Source organism: Peromyscus californicus, unplaced genomic scaffold (genome assembly GCF_007827085.1).
Source record: "Peromyscus californicus insignis strain IS unplaced genomic scaffold, ASM782708v3 Scaffold_15__1_contigs__length_86483966, whole genome shotgun sequence".
Lineage (NCBI taxonomy): Eukaryota > Metazoa > Chordata > Mammalia > Rodentia > Cricetidae > Peromyscus > Peromyscus californicus.
The window spans coordinates 50548010-50569195 of NW_026294447.1; the positions used below are offsets into that span (position 1 = coordinate 50548010).

Genomic DNA, 21186 nt, shown 5'->3' on the forward strand with positions numbered 1-21186 from the left:
GTCAAATGTGTTGCTGATTGGTCAATGAATAAATCACTGATTGGCAGTAGCCAGGCAGGAAGTATAGGCGGGACTAACAGAGAGGAGAATTGAGAGAACAGGAAGCTGGGTGGGGGAGACACTACCAGCCGCCATCAGGATAAGGAAGATGTAAAGTACCGGTAAGCCACAAGCCACGTGGCAAGGTATAGATTAATAGAAATGGATTAATTTAAGCTGTAAGAACAGTTAGCAAGAAGCCTGCCACGGCCATACAGTTTGTAACCAATATAAGTCTCTGTGTTTACTTGATCGGGTTTGAGCAGCTTGGGACTGGCAGGTGAGAGAGATTTGTCCTGACTGTGGGCCAGGCAGTAAAACTCTAGCAACAAATGGCGTCCAACGTGGTGGTAAGAGTTTCCACCTAAAACCTGAGAAAAAAAGATTCTAAAACGGAGCTAAAAACAGTTCCTAATTGTCTCTCTCAAATGAGCGGCAGCTGCGGGTTTGAGCTACTGGCGGGTTCCTAGCATGCGTGCATGCTCGACCTGCAGTATGGCGGGAATGAGGCCTCTGCAAGTGGCACATTAAGCTGTGTGGTGGATTTAGCCTTTGCTAGTACAAAAAAAAAAAGAGGTTTCTGGGCTACATGCTGCTTTGATAGAAGCATAGACCCACTATTTCTGAGAGTTGATGGCTCCCAGAGCTGGCGGAAAACGTATCACCGCCATGTTGGGAAGCTGAAGTGGGCGGAGCCAGCAGTGCCAGCGCCGTTTCAGGCTTAGAAGGCTGCAGTTCAAAGCAATAGGCTCAAGCTAATATAAAAAAATAAGCCATGTAAAGATGGCTACCACACAGAAAATCTGGATTATGTTCTCTTTGATATTCGTAACTGAAGAAAAACATTTGATTACAAAAGCTGTTGAGTTATGCCAAAATGTACATTTTAAAGGTACCTTGACTTCAAAATTTGGATATAAGGATATGTTACTTTGGAAAGGAGACTCTGCTTTTGTTTCCACAGAAAGCCAGAGGCTATGGATTTGTTCCATATTAAGATACATCAGGTTTGACCAGCCAAGACCACCTGAAAGGTCTCCGATGACACCATGGCCCAGATGATCCAACATCCAGAACCGTTTCAAGGCAACTGGCTCAGACGATACACCCTCATGGACTACTCCATAACCCTAAAATGTTCTTTGTGTCCCCATAAGATACAGCGCCCCCCTCCAGCAGGAAGTAGTAAGAGAAGCTACGCCCAAATTCCCAAATATACCAAACTGACTTTGGAGATGTGTAAAGGTTAAAACCTTCCTTTTTAAGAAAAGAAAAGGGGAAGTGCTATGGGATGGTCTGTATGTCAAATGTGTTGCTGATTGGTCAATAAATAAATCACTGATTGGTCAGTGGCCAGGCAGGAAGTATAGGCGGGACAAGGAGGAGAATAGCGCTGGGAAGTGGAAGGCTGAGGCAGAGAGACACTGCCAGCCGCCATGATGACAAGCCGCATGTGAAGATGCCGGTAAGCCACGAGCCATGTGGCAAGATATAGATTAATGAAAATGGATTAATTTAAGCTGTAAGAACAGTTAGCAAGAAGCCTGCCACGGCCATACAGTTTGTAACCAATGTAAGTCTCTGTGTTTACTTGGTCGGGTTTGAGCGGCTGTGGGACTGGCAGGTGAGAGAGATTTGTCCTGACTGTGGGCCAGGCAGGAAAACTCTAGCTACAGACTGTCCTATTCAGTTATGACATTTCTGAGTGAGCACCAGGACATCTCCCTGTCATAGGTGCTGACCAGTGGGCAGAATTTCTGTGCTTGTTGCCTGTGGGGCAAGCAGCACAGGTCACAGCTGCAGTGGCTCCATGCCAGGAGCTGGTCAGCGGGCCTAAGCCTGGCCCCATTCCCAGAATACAATTTCTAATGAAAGGATTTGAATAGCGAGAAAGGTAAGAAATGTGAATCAGATTAAAGAATGCCCCATGTGCAATGGGATGTAGCAAGTGATCTGAGAGGCTGAGATTTCTGGTGGTGACTGCTGGGGGACTCAAGGGGATATTTTAAGAGTGTTGTAGAGAAAATGCTGGTAAGAAATTTACTATTCTCACCACTGACTCCAAGTGGTATAAAGGCCAGATGATTAACCAGGGTCTCATCAAGGAACTGTTGGGTAGGCTGTGGCAACTTGATTTGGCTTCAGAACAGTGGTGGGTATCTGAGGGGGAGGAGAGTAGATTTATCTAACAAATAGGTTACAGAAGCTGATTCATTCTTAAAAGGTGACTTGTACTCAGGAAGTCAAGACTAGTCCCTGCCTCCTCTGACTACCATATGGATACTCTGATAGAACATGAGGAGGTGAGCATGGCTGCTCTACTTTGGTGGATGGACAGCTAGTATCTGTGGCTGGATAAAGAAAAGAGGTATCCATGGAACAAAGAAGGAAATGGGCTGAGTTTCCATTTGGGTTAACATTGTGTCTAGTATAGGAATAGCAGAGGTAAGTAAGACAACATGATTTATGACTAAACTGATTCAGAAGCAGAAAACATTTAGACCTAGAGGTATGTAACAGACTCTAAGACATTAGGAAATCACACTAATTTGGAAGAAGACTATTTTTCTATTACTATGCTAAATACATTGACCGAATCTATTACTATATTACAAAGTACACTAAGGAAAGTTTTCTGTTTTGTTCTCAATTTTTTTAAGGTTTGATCATTTATTTGTTGTTACTGTTAAGGATGCTTAATACTGACTGCATTCAGATTTAGGAGAAACTTCCTTGGATTAGTGGCATGTGTGTTTAATCCCAGGATTTGAGAGCAGAGTCAGGTGGATCTCTTCTCTGAGTTTAAAGCCAGCCTGGACTACAGAGTGAGCTCCAGGCCAGCCAAGGCTACCTACTAAGATCCTGTCTCAAAGCAACAAATGAAGCAAAAGCTTTCATTGAGGACTATCTATGTTTCCAGGAAATCTGTTGCAGGTATTTTTCTTTGACTTTCTTCATTCTTTTATACCAAAGTTTTTTTGTTCTACAGCCTCTGCCTCACTTTTCTTGGTGTGTTGGTTTTTCATAGCAATTTCATAATGTTTTTATTGGAGGGCACATGTGGTAAAAGACAATGAATGTTGGGAGTTTTCAATCTAGGCTTCTTACCTTCTTTGTTTAAAGGCTTTTTGACACAACACTGAGGGAAACTATCTTCTTTAGAGAGATTGAAAAGTGTACATATTCTGCTAGCTCTTTAGAGCCTCAACTAGAGAAGTAGAATACTATCTATGAGACCAACAATCAATTCTCATTCTCTCTCTCTCTCTCTCTCTCTCTCTCTCTCTCTCTCTCTCTCTCTTTCTCTCTCTCCCTTCCCAAATCTGATAAGACTCAGATGGGCATCCAAAAAGCATCCCTGAACAGATTTGCACATTTTCTCCTCCATTCTTCTTGGCCTATAACATGAATCCCCCTTACTCAACAGCAGACACACTCTGCAGTGGGTCCAGACACCTTGCTTAATGAGAAAACTTTGTCATTCTGATAATATAATCCTTTCATTCTTCACCCAGAGCACCAGCAGCAACTTTTGTGATCATGTACTTCTCATAGGAAATACAAAGTTTGCATTCACTGTCTACTTTGATGAGTTTCTGAAAACTGGTAGCTAGAAAGATATTCAGCTTCATTTTGACACAACCAAGAATAAGCCATCCTTTGAGTTGAAACTTGTAGCTTCATACATATTCTGACTCAGGAAGGGGAGAGAGGCTAGAGTTGAGTCAATGATTGATCATTCCTATGAAGTGAAGCCTTCATGAGATTATGTAAATTACAGGATTTGGAGCTTGTAGGTTGACATACATATCCATGTCCTGAGAGATGGTATAATGCAATGCCATGGAACAGAACTCCTGTGATTGGAACCTGTCTAGATCTTACTCTTGGTACCTCTTTGTTTGGCTCTTCACCTGCATTCTTTGTAACATCCTTGACAATACCCTGGTAAATGTGCATGAGAGTTATCCTCAGTTTTTTGAACAGTCCAACAAATTCTTGAATTTAAGAAGGGACTTATGGGATTCTTCAATTTATAACAGCCAGGTTAGAAGCACAGGTCATAACCTGGCACTTGTGACTGGAATCTGAAATAGGAGGTAGAGTCTTTTTAACTTTTGAGAGTTGATGCTGACTCTACCTATTGCCAGAGTTGAAGTGAATCACAGGATATCCACTTGGCATCTTCAGTAAACAGGAAAATTGCTCAGTGTGAGAAATCCATACATTTGATGCCACAAGTGTGATAAACAAACATCTAGAGAAAAACAGCTATTTTTTCCTCCATATGCCATTAGATATTTAACAATAATTGAAAAATACATATGTATAAATACAATAAGAGTGTCTCAGGAATAACAAAATTGATTTATGCATAGAAGAAATAAGGAGACAGACTAGAAGCAATAAACAAGCTCTGGGAAGATGCAACAAGCTTACAAAGAACAGAGGACAGGTGAATCAAGGTAGCTACCAACTGGTTGATTGATTTGGTTAATTTGTTTTGAAGCAAGCTCTAATAAGTGGCTCAGGTTAACCTTAAACTCAACTCAACTGCTCTGCCTTAGACTGCCAAATAGCTGGGATTCTAGGCATACACCATCATGCCCAGTTTGAAGTCACCATTCAAATGACAAAAGGCCACAACATAGGAGTATCTCTCCTAGCATATCACACTGGCAAGTAAAAGAGGTGGAGTGACAAACAATAGATTTTACTCTGTATGCATTTAGTGTGTATTTCCACTTAAAACCACCCTTAACAAATATAAAACAACTGGTTATTTCTAACGTCCAATCAGACTGTAAACTTACCATTATATGTCGAGTTCAAAATAAAGCCAAATAATGCCACATCATTGGCACAGGGGCACTTTGCCACTTTGATGTCTATCATGTGTGGAAACAATTTTTTGACCTGTGAGTTACTCATTTTAGATCCAAGAGTCCACTGCAGAATAGGCTCTGTGGAAGACAAATGTAGGCATTTAAACATGGCAGTACTCTTGAAACAGGAACATCAGTATTTTTCTTTAAAAATTTTGGAAAAACTATGTAAAGGAAATATTTGGTTGTCCAAAGCAGGTAGGGGATATAGTAGAGGCTGGAGAGATAGTTCAGTGGTTAAGAACACTGGCTGATCTTTGAAGGGAGCTGGGTTTGATTTCCAGCACCCACAGAGCAGCTCAGTATTGTCTGAAGCTCCAGTTCTAGCAGATTCAGTACTCTCTTCTGGCATCCCAGGGCACCAGGCACACACCTGATGCACAGACATTTATACTGGCAAAACACCTACAAACATAAAAACTTTATACATGGGTATAATATGATCTCACTCTTCATCAGTTAAAAATGGGCCAGTTTTTATTTTGCAAAGGAGAAAATGGAATTCTATTGATAACACTCTGGAGAAAGGTCATACTGCTGAAGAACATTTAGGATAAGAGATATTAATTTAGCCAAACATAGAAAATACATGGTCACATGGTCTGTGCTTAGAATTACAAAAGCCGGAACACAGAACAGGGATATCTGTAACTAAGGGATCTGCTTCAAAAGCATATATTTCCTTTTGCTCCTTTTGCAATCTCATCAAAACAACAGTAGGTAAATAAAAAGAAGAATAAACCCAGAGTATATACAGAGAAAAAGAGACGTTTTCATCAGTGAACAAGAGACCAAGGCCTCTAGAAAATAGGTAGAAGTTGGGAGTGGACTAACAGAAAAAATCAATCCAGTGTGAGACATCTTCAGCCTATCAAAAACTGCATATCACCTTCCTATTGAAATGAAAATCAGGTGTTTTTTTTTCTTTTTTTAAAATTCCTCTGCTTTTGCTTTTGCCAAGCTCTAACTCAGAAGTTTCCTGCTTTTCTCCATATCTGTTCTTTCCTCTCTGAGAAGCATTCCATGAAATGCAAGAATGGGTGGGGCTCTCCTCAGGATCTCAGTGTAGCCCCGAGCATCACTGGAACTCTTATTTACCAGGCTGGAGTAGGCAACGATCCTCTATGGAAGACTTAATCAGACAAGGACTACAATTTTAAAACTTACAATACCTACAAGGATATGAAATTACTTGAAGCTAAAGTCAAATTTTCATATATAAAAACAGGAATTCTCTTTTCTCCTGGGGAAAATGAACATTGGAAAAACACAAACAAACAAAAAAAACTTTCTTATTTAAAAATTTCAAAAGAAAAACGTTTTTCCTGTGTTGGAAAAATCAGAGACCAAAGTAACAGAAAAGTACAAAAGTGGTCCAGGTCAACTTGAAAGACTACTACTGTGTGATTTTAAAAAAACAGTCAAAGAACTTCTAACAACAGAGACACTTAATAATCAGTTCTTAGCTGTTTATATTCTACAATGCAGTTATAGCTCCTCAAACTTTCAGAAAAAATCAACTGTGTCTAGACCCAAATACCTTGGGAAACTTCCTCTTCCCTTCCCCCTACTTTGTGTAAAGCAAGAAAAGCAGTTCAATTTCTCTGTTTGCTTATTATGCAGTCTAGCTACAGCCAGAAGGGGAAAGAAACAATGTCAACTACAGTAACTCAGCAGGAAGTTGCTCAGGACTTCAGAGAATCTTCTGGTAAGGAGCTGACTTCATAGGCTGCAATGTGTTTGCAGGCCATTCATACCAGACCTTAGAGAACAAGGATGTTTTGGATTGACAGTGCCTCTGACTTTAAGAAAAAGCTGCTTGGGGTCAGATGCTATATTTTAAGTCATAAGAACTAGAGAGTGTTAGTGATCTAAAAGCCTCAGGTGATCGAGAAATTGATCAGCAAATTTGATTTGACTGATAAACACCTTTGGTAAGCTTCTGGTAGGATCAACACACTGACCCGTTTTGGTAATTACCTGCGGGGCATTTACCCACCAACCCCACAGCTCCCCAGAGTTTTCTTGAGTGCAAGCAGCAGGAAATATTAGGATTTAGGACGTGGAGATAAACAGATAGTAAATATAGGATAGCCTCGAGAGGGCCTGGAACCTATTCCAATAGGCCCTGACTGTCTCTGCCCCAGGGTATTTATAGAAATGCCAAGGGGGTGGAGCAAAAGACCTCCCCTCCAGCACAGCCAAGTGCAGACCATCTCAGACACCTGCACTCTGGCCCGTGGTCCAATCATCCTCTCTATCAGACCTGCTGGGTAAAGCCACGAGGAACCAAAAAACGGGCTTCCACAAGTCAACCTTTCTTAACATATAAAAAATAACTCATTATTAAGCTTACAGCAATCTCCATAGCTGTTATACCTCCCAGTATGAAAGTAGAGGATGATATGGATGGTATTTCTTTTTTGGATTAGGTCCAAGGTGACTACAGTAGTCTTTAGCTGCATCAAGCCCTTTCTAAACCAAAAACTCTTAATGTAATTTCAAACTTAAAGAATCCCTTAGCTTTATCATTACTAATAACAGGTTAACATAAATATTGCTGTACAGTTACAATTCTCTCAATTTTACATCTCAAAGCAAACTCTTAACAGAACTATTTGAATTAACATATATGGTGCTATATATAGTTACAATTTTCTCAGTCTTACGACTTTAACTCTTAATAGAATCATTTGAATTTTCTTGCTAACAGAACATAGGAAAAACATGATGTTTTCATGTCAAACTTAAATATTTCCTTAACCACAAAACCAGGATGCATTAATATCAATAGGTTAACAATTTCTGCAAATATACATTCAACGTTAATTCACTCATAACTCCTCCTTTTCTTTACAATTTTTTAAACAAAATCTCGAACCCAGTTAGAAAAAACTCAAACTTATACAATTTCTACAAACCCATATTGAAAAGCAGTATTCTCAATCTAACCATTAACACTTTGAAAATTTTTAGCAAAACATCCAAAAGCAGTTTCTTAATAAAATTCTTTACATTTTAAAGGAATCTCAGTGTACCCATTTGCATTTCTTACTAACAAAACATAACATTAATTCACTCAAATAACAAGAAAATATTTTTTAAATTAAATAGACTAAGGAATATTAACTCTCCCTTTTCTTTATAATTTTTTAAGCAAAATCTCAAGCCTAGTTAGAAAACCCAAACTTTTCCATTTAAACACTTTCATTTGTAACACAAAACCAGTTCCATAAGTAATTCCATTTTTACATAAACAGTTCCATAAAACAGTTCCATTTTTAACACAAAACAATTTATGAATCACCAGCATATATGTGTAGCTAGAGTTTTCCTGCCTTGTCCACAGTCAGGAAAAATCTTTCTCACCTGCCAGTCCCACAGCCACTCAAACCCGACCAAGTAAACACAGAGACTTATATTGGTTACAAACTGTATGGCCGTGGCAGGCTTCTTGCTAACTGTTCTTACAGCTTAAATTAATCCATTTCCATTAATCTATACTTTGCCACGTGACTAGTGGCTTACCGGCATCTTCACATGCTGTTTCTCATCGTGGTAGCTGGCAGTGTCTCTCTGACTCAGCCTTCCACTTCCCAGCTTTATTCTCCTCCTTGTCCCGCCTACACTTCCTGCCTAGCCAATGGCCAATCAGTGTTTTATTTATTGACTAATCAGCAACACATTTGCCATACAGAACATCCCACAGCATATATGCATACACAAAACTGCATTTTGAGTCTAGGTAGAAACAATAAATTTCTTCATTTAAACAGTTCCATTTTTAACACAAATAATTCCAGAAAACAGTTCTTAGGCCATTACTACAAGTAAATTCAAAATTGTCCCATAGCAATGAAATCACTTGTTCATTTCATTTTTTAAGTCTCAAAATTTAAATAATAAATTCTAGTATGAGCTTTCCAAATATGAAGAAATCCATACAAAAATCTTTTTGTAGTTTTATCTCATTTTTTTAAGTTCAAAAAGTTTTTTTTTAAAGTAAATCTGGTATCAGACTTTCACTTCCAAATATGAAGAAATGTTTTACAACCAAAAACTTTTTGTAGTTTAACAATTTTTGTTCAAACAAGTGTCTCTGCAGCTTTCATTCTCAAGCCAGAGACCTTAGTTACAGTAATATTTTAAACTGCACCGTTTTTGCTGTTAGCTCAGGTTTTTCTCTGTTGCGTTGATTTTCCATGGATCTCAACTGGGGATGCCTTGTGCTGGTTCTGGCATCCACCATTCTTAGCTTCTTAGCGGCTTCTGGAGCTTTTGAAAATCGCTCAGACTGCCTGCTTTGCAGTCTGATAGGACACTAACGTCTGTGTCTCAGGTTCTTTCGTCATATACATTAAGAATAGACTCACACTTAACATTTACACTTTTTTAACAAACTCACATATCTTGCAAAGCATTTAGACTCAAATTCAACATTTACACTTTTTTTTACAAACTCACATATAACATATTCATATCTACTTATTTATACTCCTTAAGGAAACTATAGAACTACTTTAGCAAATATATTTCTTATTTACTTATATTCATTCTATATTCTTATTTAAACTTACATTTACAACTAGCATCTTTACTTTTTTACAAGCTTATTACTACATGTCTTAAGACTACCTTAGATAATTCTTGCAAGCTTATATCTTAAAGAAACTCTATAGATGGCTAGATTTTCTGAAGTTTGTTCCCATCTATAAAGCAGTCATTTCTTTTTGAATGCCTGTTTCCTTTTCCTCTTAATTAGATTTGCAAAGGAATCATTCATTGCAGGTTGTTTGTTCAAAAGGCTAAAGATGGCGAAATTGCCCTGAAAGACTTTTGTCAGCTTGAAAATACATTCATAGTAAACTTAAATTTTCCTACACAATCTTACACTTCTAAGTTTTTCCTACACTATATTACTACACTATACCTTATACTTATTTTTCACAGATAAAAATTAAATAGAAGATAGAAAATTTGATAGAAGAGATTTTTGCGCTGCAGCGTAGGATATCCTTCCAGTCCGTTTTCTTCTTTTCTCTGGAGAATAAAAACCCCTGCCCTTATTAATATTCATATTCCATTACAACACCGGACATGTCCCTTTTTTTTGACTGGCAGGACCTGACAACACACTTTCATCAAAAACTCTATAATAAAGCTATTATTTTCCTTTGCCTTTAGTCCCTGTTCATTTATATTTAGTCCCCCCCCCCTTTTTTTTTAGTCCCTGTTCATGGTGCCATTCTGCGGGTCATTTACTCACCAACCCCACAGCTCCCCAGAGTTTTCTTGAGTGTAAACAGCAGGAAATATTAGATAGAAGCATTTAGGATGTGGAGATAAACAGATAGAAAATACAGGATAGCCTCAAGAGGGCCTGGAACTTATTCCAATGAGCCCTGACTGTCTCTGCCCTAGGGTATTTATAGAAATGCCAACGGGTGGAGCAAAAGACAACCCCCCACCCCCCCCACCCCCCCCCCCCACCCCCAGCACAGCCAAGTGCAGACCATCTCAGACACCTGTACTCAGGCCTGGCCCATGGTCCAATCATCCTCTCTATGCAGACCTGCTGGGTAAAGCCATGGGGGACCCTAAAAACGGGCTCCCACAATTACCACTTTTTCAACTGCAAGGGAACTGACTTGCCTATGGAAACATATTTCCAAAGTTCCCATTCTTGTCCTATGAAGTCCCTAACCCCTCATCTGCCACTTGCACAGTCTCCACTCCTGAAGAGACTGAGGTTCTTCAATTGTTCTGATTAAAGAACAATTCTGTTTCTGGGGGGGAAAAAACAAAAAACAAAAATAAAAAACTAGAGAGCAATTAAGGTTTGTCTGCTTTCAAGTAAGAGAGAGAAAAGTAGTGACCAATATGAAGGTCACTGTTGACCTGTGATTAAAAACGGTTTATGTATACAACACAGAATTTAGACACACAGCTTGGGTCTATTGCAGTCTGTATTAGATATAAAGCAGCACAGACAGAATTTTTAAGCACCTCTTGTGAGGTTAGTAGTGAATAAAGACTTAGAAGCACACCCTCACCTTTCTCCTTGACTCCCACTTCCTTGTGTTGCTCCTCCTATCTCTAACTTCCAGGAACTGATACTGCTCGACTTGATTGCTCCAGAAGAAGCAGAGGGTTCATCCTTGATGCCCCACTTCCCTCACCCCTGGCTATCAGGAATCCCATCTGCTCTACTTACAATGTGTATTCTTTGGGCTGCTACTGCTCACCTTCTGCACTGCATGCACCACAGCCTGAGGTTTACAGGCAGCTCTTGGGGTGTGGTGATACAACAGCTGCTAGCTATGGCCTTTATTCCATTCCTGCCATCCTTCCCCAAGAGTAGGTCTCTGGCTAACAAGCACCCCAACCCTGGGACCTTTTCCAAAGCTTAAGTCAGAATGTATCACCTTCCTACTCAATGTACTCAGTTGATGCCTTTTTGTTATAGCTAGTAAAAAGCCCTCACTTTTCTCACAATCCCTGCCAGCCTTTCCAAACTCAAGGGACACCAACCAAGCCATCATTTTCTGTGCTTCAACAAGAAGGGGTCCTCTCAGCTCCTCAAACAGACCAATCCTATTTCTGCATACTGCCATATATATGTTCCTTCTTTGCTCCATCAGGCTGTGGTCATGGCCATCTGGGATTTGGCACTGTGTGGTAGTCATCAAAGTTTTTCCAAACAGTATGTGAATTCCATTCTACTTTATGTGCTGATATTTACCTCGGACAAGATCCAGTAGGGTCCCTTCAGTATCATAAATGTTTAATCCTTTATGCATTGTGACCTTTATTATCCATTCTTCTACAGCTGCGATGTCTAAAAACAAGAGATAAACAACTTTTTACATGTTATGTTGATGAAATGGAAGAATGTTAACACTACCAACAACAATACCTTTTCCTTTTATAGTCATTTTTCACTACATCTATGTGTCACATTTCACATATTTTTCTGAAAACTTATTTTCTGGTGAAATAATGGAAAAGAATTATGAAATGATTTTACTGCCACAGTAATGTATCTTAATGCTAGTAAATTTAGATCCTAATTTCTCTCCTCTTGTGGGCTGCAACAATACATTATAGAGATTCAGCTGTGTATTAAAGCTATACTTTAACTGACCAAGTGTCCATCAAATGGGAAGCCATTTTGTTGGTTATGCCGCCGAGCTGCCCCTCGTGGCTGGTCACCGCCCGCGGCAGCCATGCCCGCGGAAGCCATGCCCGCGGAGGAGCGTGCCTGCGGAGGAGCGTGCTGATTGAAAGAATCTTAGCCATGGTTACCTTTTTAGAGCTTTATTGCGGGGGGGGGGGGGGGGGGAGACAAAGAAAGACAGAGAGAGAGAGAGAGAGAGAGAGAGAGACAAGGGGGGGAAGGGAGAGAGGGGGGACCGACGGGGGGAAGGAGCGCAAAGGAGAGGGGACAGAGAGAGCCCACAGAGGGCCCAACCGCTTTTTAGGCTGGGAAGCCGGCGAAGGCTGATGATGTAATTAAAGGACGTAAATAAGGACCAAAACCTTACATCCCAGACTTTCCCTTATTATAAAAAAGCAGGTAGATGGGACTAGGGGTGTCGTCCCTCTCAAAAACTGCTTCCAGCTGACTTTTGGACGTTGGTTGGCTCTGGGGGGGAATGGAGAAGGGGAGTCTTCCGAGGTAGACAGGCGTTGTGGGATGTTGTCTGTCATCCGTTTGCTCTGGAGACATGTATCCCTCTTGGCTGTGGCTGGGAACTTTCTGTTTGACAAGATGCTGGTGACACAGAAAAAACTTAGAGAGATAAAAGAATCATTATTATTTTATGTTGACATTTATCTGAGGTAAATCCGGCCTGTCCCTATGGATTTTGAAACATGTTAAGCTTTATCAGAGACAGATTATTTTAAAGTACCTGTTTCCTTTATTGGTTCAGCATCTAGGAGACAGGTGATCAATTGTTAAAAGCATCTCATAGTAATAGATGTTTACATTAAAGTCTTTTGTAGCGCCCAGACGCTTTTGGGTCTGGGGGTGTAAATACCTTTTAGCTGTTACAGTTTCTTATTTGATGATCTCTGGTCCTCCGGTTCGGGTGGCTTCTAGGACTCGCCCTAACTCACCTTAACTCCACCCACTCATTCTCAAACTGCCTTGAGAAGCACAGACCGGTCTAAAAGCATCTAAGATCCATACAAATAAGTTTACAGTAGTCAGGATGGCTCTTAAGCCAAAAAAACCTGCTTATAGCCTTCAGACAAGTCTTCCAAAAAGTATCGGTTTATAGTCTGTCTACTGGCAGATCTTCCAAAAGCTGTCCTTAAGCCATCAATCAGCAGGAAAAAAAAAAAAAAATTTCAGGACATAGAGTAAAATCCGTCTCTTGTTCCCCAGACCTCCCCGACTAAAACTTAAGCATCTGGAGAGCAAGGGCTCCTGACCCCACAGGCAAAAGAGTCATCTGTGGCATTTAAGATGTGCCAGGGAAGAGATAAAGCCCGAAAACAAAATTGCCAAGTGCTGGCACTCGCTGACTCCCAAAAGCTGTTGGGTCCCTGTTTTAAGTGAGGAAAAGGCCACGGGCTAGAGAATGCCCTGCCAGGCCATGGATAGCCTTGTTAAAAGTGCCACCTAGAAAGACAGAGTCAGCTGACTGCCCCACAGGCACCAAGATGCATGGGTACATCAAGCTAAGACCTTCAGCAGACCTAGGCTTGGCTACAGACATGGCAGGGAACCCAGAACGCAGCAGGGAAGCGATCCGATTCTTTCCTTCTGGACACCAGAGCCACTGACTCAGTCCTGGGAGTTTTTGGGATGCCACCTCTCCTTTATTGTCAGGTACAGAGGACAGCCTTACCCACCTCACCTGATTTAATTGCACTTTCAGAGTTACTTAATAAAAAAAGATTTCCACCTAAAATAAGAGCTCATTGCTTCATTCCAGATCCACTGCCTGTGTTTCTCATGTGCATACAGACAGGGCCCTGATCTTTGCCTTGTCCCTAATTAAAAAAAAAAAAAAAAAAAAAAAAATTCTCATGTACCACAAGCTTTTCTCTTCCCAGTTTCCTGTTCTAACTCACTGTTCAGCTAATGGTACAGGACCACCACAGAACCGGAGACCAGAGATCATCAAATAAGAAACTGTAACAGCAAAAAGGTATTTACACCCCCAGACCCAAAAGCGTCTGGGGCGCTACAAAAAGACTTTAATGTAAACATCTATTACTATGAGATGCTTTTAACAATTGATCACCTGTCTCCTAGATGCTGAACCAATAAAGGAAACAGGTACTTTAAAATAATCTGTCTCTGATAAAGCTTAACATGTTTCAAAATCCATAGGGACAGGCCGGATTTTACCTCAGATAAATGTCAACATAAAATAATAATGATTCTTTTATCTCTCTAAGTTTTTTCTGTGTCACCAGCATCTTGTCAAACAGAAAGTTCCCAGCCACAGCCAAGAGGGATACATGTCTCCAGAGCAAACGGATGACAGACAACATCCCACAACGCCTGTCTACCTCGGAAGACTCCCCTTCTCCATTCCCCCCAGAGCCAACCAACGTCCAAAAGTCAGCTGGAAGCAGTTTTTGAGAGGGACGACACCCCTAGTCCCATCTACCTGCTTTTTTATAATAAGGGAAAGTCTGGGATGTAAGGTTTTTGGTCCTTATTTACGTCCTTTAATTACATCATCAGCCTTCGCCGGCTTCCCAGCCTAAAAAGCGGTTGGGCCCTCTGTGGGCTCTCTCTGTCCCCTCTCCTTTGCGCTCCTTTCCCCCCGTCGGTCCCCCCTCTCTCCCTTCCCCCCCTTGTCTCTCTCTCTCTCTCTCTCTCTCTGTCTTTCTTTGTCTCTCCCCCCCCCCCCCCCCCCCCCCCCCCCCCCCCCGCAATAAAGCTCTAAAAAGGTAACCATGGCTAAGATTCTTTCAATCAGCACGCTCCTCCGCGGGCACGCTCCTCCGCGGGCATGGCCGCCACGAGGGGCAGCTCGGCGGCATAACCAACACATTTATCACTGAATATTTGGTGTTAATACAGCCTTAATATTCAGCTGTGCCTTGCTATGAATTTCTTGTGGGTCCATATATTACTAGACCATTTGGCAAACAGTTCAGCTTCTCAAACCTGCTGAACCTCTAGGTAACTAACGCCCCTGCTGAGCCTAGGAGACAAGCAGCTGTATATGCATAGCTTTGCTTCTTGTGCAAATGAAGCTCAGACCATTCCTTGCCTTCAGGCCTAGTGGCTTTCCAAAAAAATTGACTGAGAACAAAGGAGGTTTTTGCATAACCAGGTTCAGGAAAGACTGAAGCAGAATTCCAGAGGCAGACACAGAACTGCATGGCCAGAGAGAAGAGAGAAAGACAGAGATTCTGTAGAGGGTAAAACAGATCTCTTGTAGAGTTTATCAGAGCCAGGGGTAAGGAGTCAGTAAGGATAGATGGAGGACTAAGGAACAAAGGACAAAGATGAGACCAAAAGCATAAGGGCTTAGTTATTACCAGAGCTATGAGGGGACAGAAAAAGTAAGTACAAAGAAGAACTGAGACTCAGGACAGAACTGAAGCTGTACAGATAGAGTTTTGTCATAAAGGAATACAGTAAACAGACAAAAGAGCATAGTGTACATAGATTCCTTTCCCTCAGATACTCCAATCTGAATGCAGTATCTTCCTCATGACTCTGGGAGGAATTTTCTCAGGGCTGAAACTAGGGAAAATTCCATTACTCTCTGACAGCTACAGAAAGGAAAAAGAAAACCATATCCCTTTTGTGAAACAGTATAATATTATTTTAAAGTACCTGTCAAAGGAAAGTACAGGACCTGAGGGTGGCAATAATGAATTTGACCAAATGTGTAAGGAAGAATTAATAGCATTTCTTATCAAACTAGTGCCCATAAATGAAATAGAAGGAATACTTTTAAATACATTCTGCAAGGTCAGTATCACCCTGATACCAAACCAGATAAGGGCAGACCATAAAGAGAAAATGCCAAGTCAACATTCCTGATGAACCTTAAGGTAACATATCCTCAAACAAATACCAGGAGCTGAAGAGATTGCTTGTAGCATGAATCTTAACAGTTCTTATTAATAAGATCAAACCCGGGGCCAGTTGTTGGGGTGAAATGCTGGATGGTCAGAGAGACAGAACAAGCCATAGCTATCTCACCTTGCCAATTCCTCAGCTGGTCCTGTTTCCTCAGACTGGAAGTCTCTGAATCCTCATCCAGAATCAATCTCAGCTGAACCGTGTTGCTCCAGAGCCTGAAAGCTTAACCAGCCAAATGCTTCTCGTTTCTGGTCCTCATGCCTTATAAACCTTTCTGCTTTCTACCACCACTCCCTGGGATTAAAGGCTGCTTTCTGGGATTAAAGGTGTGAGTCACCATGTCTGGCTGTTTCCAATGCAGCCTTGAACTCACAGAGATCCAGAGGGATTTCTGTCTCTGGAATGCTAGGATTAAAGGCGTGTGCTACCACTGCCTAACCTCTATGTTTAATATTGTGGCTTTTCTGTTCTCTGACCCCAGATAAGTTTATTAGGATACACAATATTTTGGGGAACACAATATCACCACAATTGCTCAGTGGTTAAAAGCACTGGCTGCTCTTCTAGAGGATCCAGGTTCAGCTGGCAGCAACCACAGGGCCACCACAGCCATCTCTACCTCCAGTTCCAGGGCTTCAAACACTCACTTTTGGCCTCTGTGAACTCTGTACCCACATGGTGCACATGCGTATGTGTAGACAAAACACTCAGATAAAATAATAATAAATAAATCTTTGAAAATACTAGAAAACATAAATCATTAGCACAGTAAAATGATCATTCACCTTAGGATTCATCCCAGAGATTCCATGATAGTTCAATAACAAGAAAGCAAATATATTTTAAGATGGGCAGTTCTCCGAAGACATGCAAATGACCAGCTGGTATATTAAACATTACTAATCACCATGGAAATGTGATTCAAACCATGACATGATATCATTTTATGCATGATAGAATATCCATAACCAAAAAGACAAAAGATAATAAGTGTTGGTAAAGATGTTGGGAACTAGCAACCCTTTAACACTGTTATAGTCATGTAAATTAATGTTTTCAGGGAAAACAGTGTGGAGACTTCTCAAAATATTAAAAATAATCCAGCAATCCTACCACTGGGTATGTAGCCAAAGGTAGTGAGATCAATATGTCAAGGAGATGCCTGTCTGCCGCCATCTTATTTTTGTAGTACTATTCACCATAATCAGAACAGTTACCCAAAATATCCATTTTCATTGGCATGAATACTGAAAATGTAGTATACTGCCAGGTGTTTACCCACCAACCCCACAGCTCCCCAGAGTTTTCTTGAGTGCAAGCAGCAGGAAGTATTAGATAGAAGGATTTAGAATGTGGAGATAAACAGACAGAAAATATAGGATAGCCTCGAGAGGACCTGGAACCTATTCCAATAGGCCCTGACTATCTCTTCCCTAAGGTATTTATAGAAATGCCAAGGGGGTGAAGCAAAAGACCTCCCCTCCAGCACAGCCAAGTGCAGACCATCTCAGACACCTGCACTCTGGCCCATGGTCCAATCATCCTCTCTATCAGACCTGCTGGGTAAAGCCACGAGGAACCTGAAAACGGCTCCCACAGTATACCCACACTCATATGAATACTATGACATCTTGTTATTTGAGACAACATGGATGAATCTAGAGAACAGTTATTAGATGAAATAACCCATGCATAGAATGACAAATACTAGCATTGTCTAATTTACATGTAAATATAAAGAAGTTGCTTTTATAGGTCAGAACTGAATGGTGGTTCCCAGAGTCTTGGGTGGTTAGGTTCTAGGGAGAGATAGGACGATGTCTGTCATGGGCACGTAATTATACTTAAATAGGAGGATGGAAAGGGTCAGAATATGAAGACAAACAGAGACAGAAATAAATGAGATATTGTTGGTTTTAGGTATTTGGGAAAGGTGACAGGTAGTGAGGAGAAAAGACTTGGTGATGACTACAGATGGCCATAGAGCTTCTGCCCTTGGTGATGAAATGAACTAAAATTGAACTGAAGAATTATTGTACAATTATGCAGTAAGGCTGTTTTAAAAATAAAATACTGCTGGGTGTGTTTGGCACATTCCTTTAATCCCAGCACTCTGGAGGCAGAGGCAGGAAGATCTTTGTGTCCTCAAAGCCAAATTCCAGGTCAGTCAGAGCTACATAGTTAGATCCAGTTTCAAAATAAAATATTAAGGGCTAATGTTTCACTAAGGATAAAATCCCTGAAATATATTTTAGCCTCTGTGTGTTTATTTAGGATCACTTTGCTGCGGGACACAGGAAAACTTCTGGCTGCACATAGAGTGCCTAGCTACACTTATAACACAACCCCTACACCTAAGGCTCAGAGAACATTGTGGAACCACTGGTGTGGTGGAAAGATTGTGAGAGCTAGTGAGGACCAGGATGTTACTTGCAAGATTGTATCTTCTATATGACAGGAAAGATGCACTCATGAAATCTCAAATATATGGTTGCCAAAACAAATCTAATAATAAATAACAGCACCAGTCCACATGACAACTTTTGAAGGGAGAATTATGTTCTATCCCTAGATGAATGGCTTATAGGCAATTATGATGGCTAAGGCAGGGAGATGTTGAAATTTTTAAAAAATGAAATAAAAAATAAATATTTTTATTTTCTATAGGCAAAATTAATTCAGTATTTATTTTGCATATATCATAAGAGTCCCACCATTTTTCACATATGGGAGTATATCCCATGACTGAAAAGGTATTAATTTGGTCCACTAGCTCAATATTCTCAACTCCTGGAATTTAATATTCCTCCTCTTCTCCCTCTGGGTATTTACAGCAGTATGTGATGTTGTACTTCCACACACCACTTATGAGTAGATTCCATAACAAAATAATACATCACATATTACATCCTGTAACATTTTCAAATTAATTCCACTTCAATAAAATATATCAAGGCCCAATTTCCTCAATATTACAATTTCGAACTTCTAGAAAATGAGTTTGTTTTAAATAAAGCATGGTATAAAAATATATTGCTATATAATATAAACATATTATCCCACATAACTTGTAAGACTGCCAGATAAAATACCCAGTTAAATTTGAATTTCAGATAAACCACAAATAATTATTAGTATGTCACACACATTATATGAGGCATTTATATGATGTTGTATGGAACATTCCTCCAAATTATAATGTTCTCTCCAAATCAAAACATTTCCTCATGGGGGCAGGCCTTAGCTCACAAGTTTCAGTAGGTAAACCAAGGGTTACAAATCCAGAACAGAATTGTGGAAGATTCTTTGTGCCTCCACCCAACTATGTGAGGGGGAGTAAACATTTGCAGAGGGTAGAGACTGACTAGACATCCCAGGAAAGAGAGATGTCCCAACTGTGGAACTGTAGCAAGCTTGTACAAATCTACAGGGTTGCAGGTTTGGGGAGTTACAACCCAAGTTAGGGTGAGCTTTCTGGAGCTGCAGCCACACTTGAGTTATCCCTGTTCCTCATGAGGAACCCCTCACAACTTGCTTAGAAAACCCCTGAAAAAACTCAGTGGTTCCCCAAAATGGACACTGGTACAATAATTACTTCAGTCTGCTGCTGGCTCCCTTTCTGGGGTGAGTACACATGTGTTTTGCGTCTCCCCAGGAAATACCTGTCACACAACACATGAGATAAGATGTGATTTATTACATGAAGTCAATGCTTTTATTTGCTAAATTTGGTAATACAGACCCATGAGTACAAGAATTACTTCAGATCCCTCTTACCTGTGTTTACTGTGATGCTTTCTCTAGGAATATCAATGAACCAGAGAGCCCGATTGTTGAACTTGAAGAAAGAAGAAATCAGCATACATTATTTTACAACATTAATAACAACACTTATTTTGGTATATCCTGCCCAATAATTTAAAAATAAAATAAGTCAAAAATATCCAAATATATATACATATGGTCCACTTATAGATAAAGGGTTTTCAATAGCAAATTTCACTGTTAGGGATGTTTCCCGTGTTACAGTCACATATGAGTAAAATCACACACACACACACACACACACACACACACACACACACACACACACACATTCAAGAATATTTTACATCATTGTTTGTAGTTTTATGGCCACATGTTGGAACTGCCCAGCAAGCACAAAGCTAAAGCATTACTGACTAGATAAGTCACAGTCAAGTCATGGGGCTGGCAGAACATTTGGAAATTTAAGAGGGAAATCCCAGGAACAGGAGAGCAATAAATATGGGGAGCTCTAAAATTTACATAGAAAACATGTCTAAATACTCCTGCTACACCAATGTAGAGAATACTCCCAGAACAGCTCTAAAAAGAAAAAGCAGTGGAAGCTAAAAACTAGCAGGATAATCAAAACTACAGGTAAAATAGTTTGCAGTTTTTTTCTTTTCTTTTTTTCTTTTTTTTTTTAACCAAGGAAATTATCTGTTTTTTAGACTAGCAGTAAAAATAAAATTTCTTAGAAGAACCAGAATCCAGAGTTGCCACAAGATGTTACCTACAGTGTCCAGTTTTCAAACAAAACAATGACAATAGGCAAATGTAACTGATACTATGGGGGCAAATGCAGACAGTCAGTTGACTCAGTTTGGCTAACAGGCAATGGATTAAATACTATTTTTACAAATCTGTGCATAGACTGAAGGAAACTGTCCCAATGAATGAATGCATAGATAATTCCAAAGAGAGTAGAAAAGACACAAAGAAAATCGATGAGAGAGAGGAGGGATTATATGAGCAAGAGATATCGAGACCATGATTGGAAAAGTACAGGGACAACTAGCCAAACTAGTGGAAACACATGAACTGTGAACCAATAGCTGAGGAGCCCCCATGGTACTGAACTAGGCCCTCTGGATAAGTGAGACAGTTATTTAGCTTGAACTGTTTAGGGGGCCCCCAGGCAGTGAGAATGGAAACTGTCCTTAGTGCATGAGCCTGTTTTTTGGAACCTAGTGTCTATGCTGAGACACTTTGATCAGCCTTGGTGCAGGGAGGAGGGGATTGGACCTGCCTCAACTGAATGTACCAGGCTCTGCTGACTCCCAAGGGGAGACCTTGCCTTAGAGGAGATGTGAATAGGGGGTGGGTTGGGGGGGGGAAGGCTGGGGTTGGGAGGAGGGAGGACAGGGGAATCCGTGGTTGATATGTAAAACG

General features: G+C 40.5%; 1 protein-coding gene across 1 annotated transcript in view; it reads right to left on the reverse strand.

Annotated features, from left to right (window-relative positions):
- Nucleotides 1-21186, reverse strand: part of LOC128110627 (cation channel sperm-associated auxiliary subunit beta-like) — a 150901-nt gene that overhangs the window by 94726 nt on the left and 34989 nt on the right. The window contains exons 4-6 of the mRNA XM_052738259.1: nucleotides 19768-19828; nucleotides 11668-11763; nucleotides 4854-5003 (exon numbers count right to left, since the gene is read on the reverse strand). Coding sequence (XP_052594219.1) covers nucleotides 4854-5003; nucleotides 11668-11763; nucleotides 19768-19828 — 307 coding nt within the window. The remainder of the gene's footprint in view (nucleotides 1-4853; nucleotides 5004-11667; nucleotides 11764-19767; nucleotides 19829-21186) is intronic.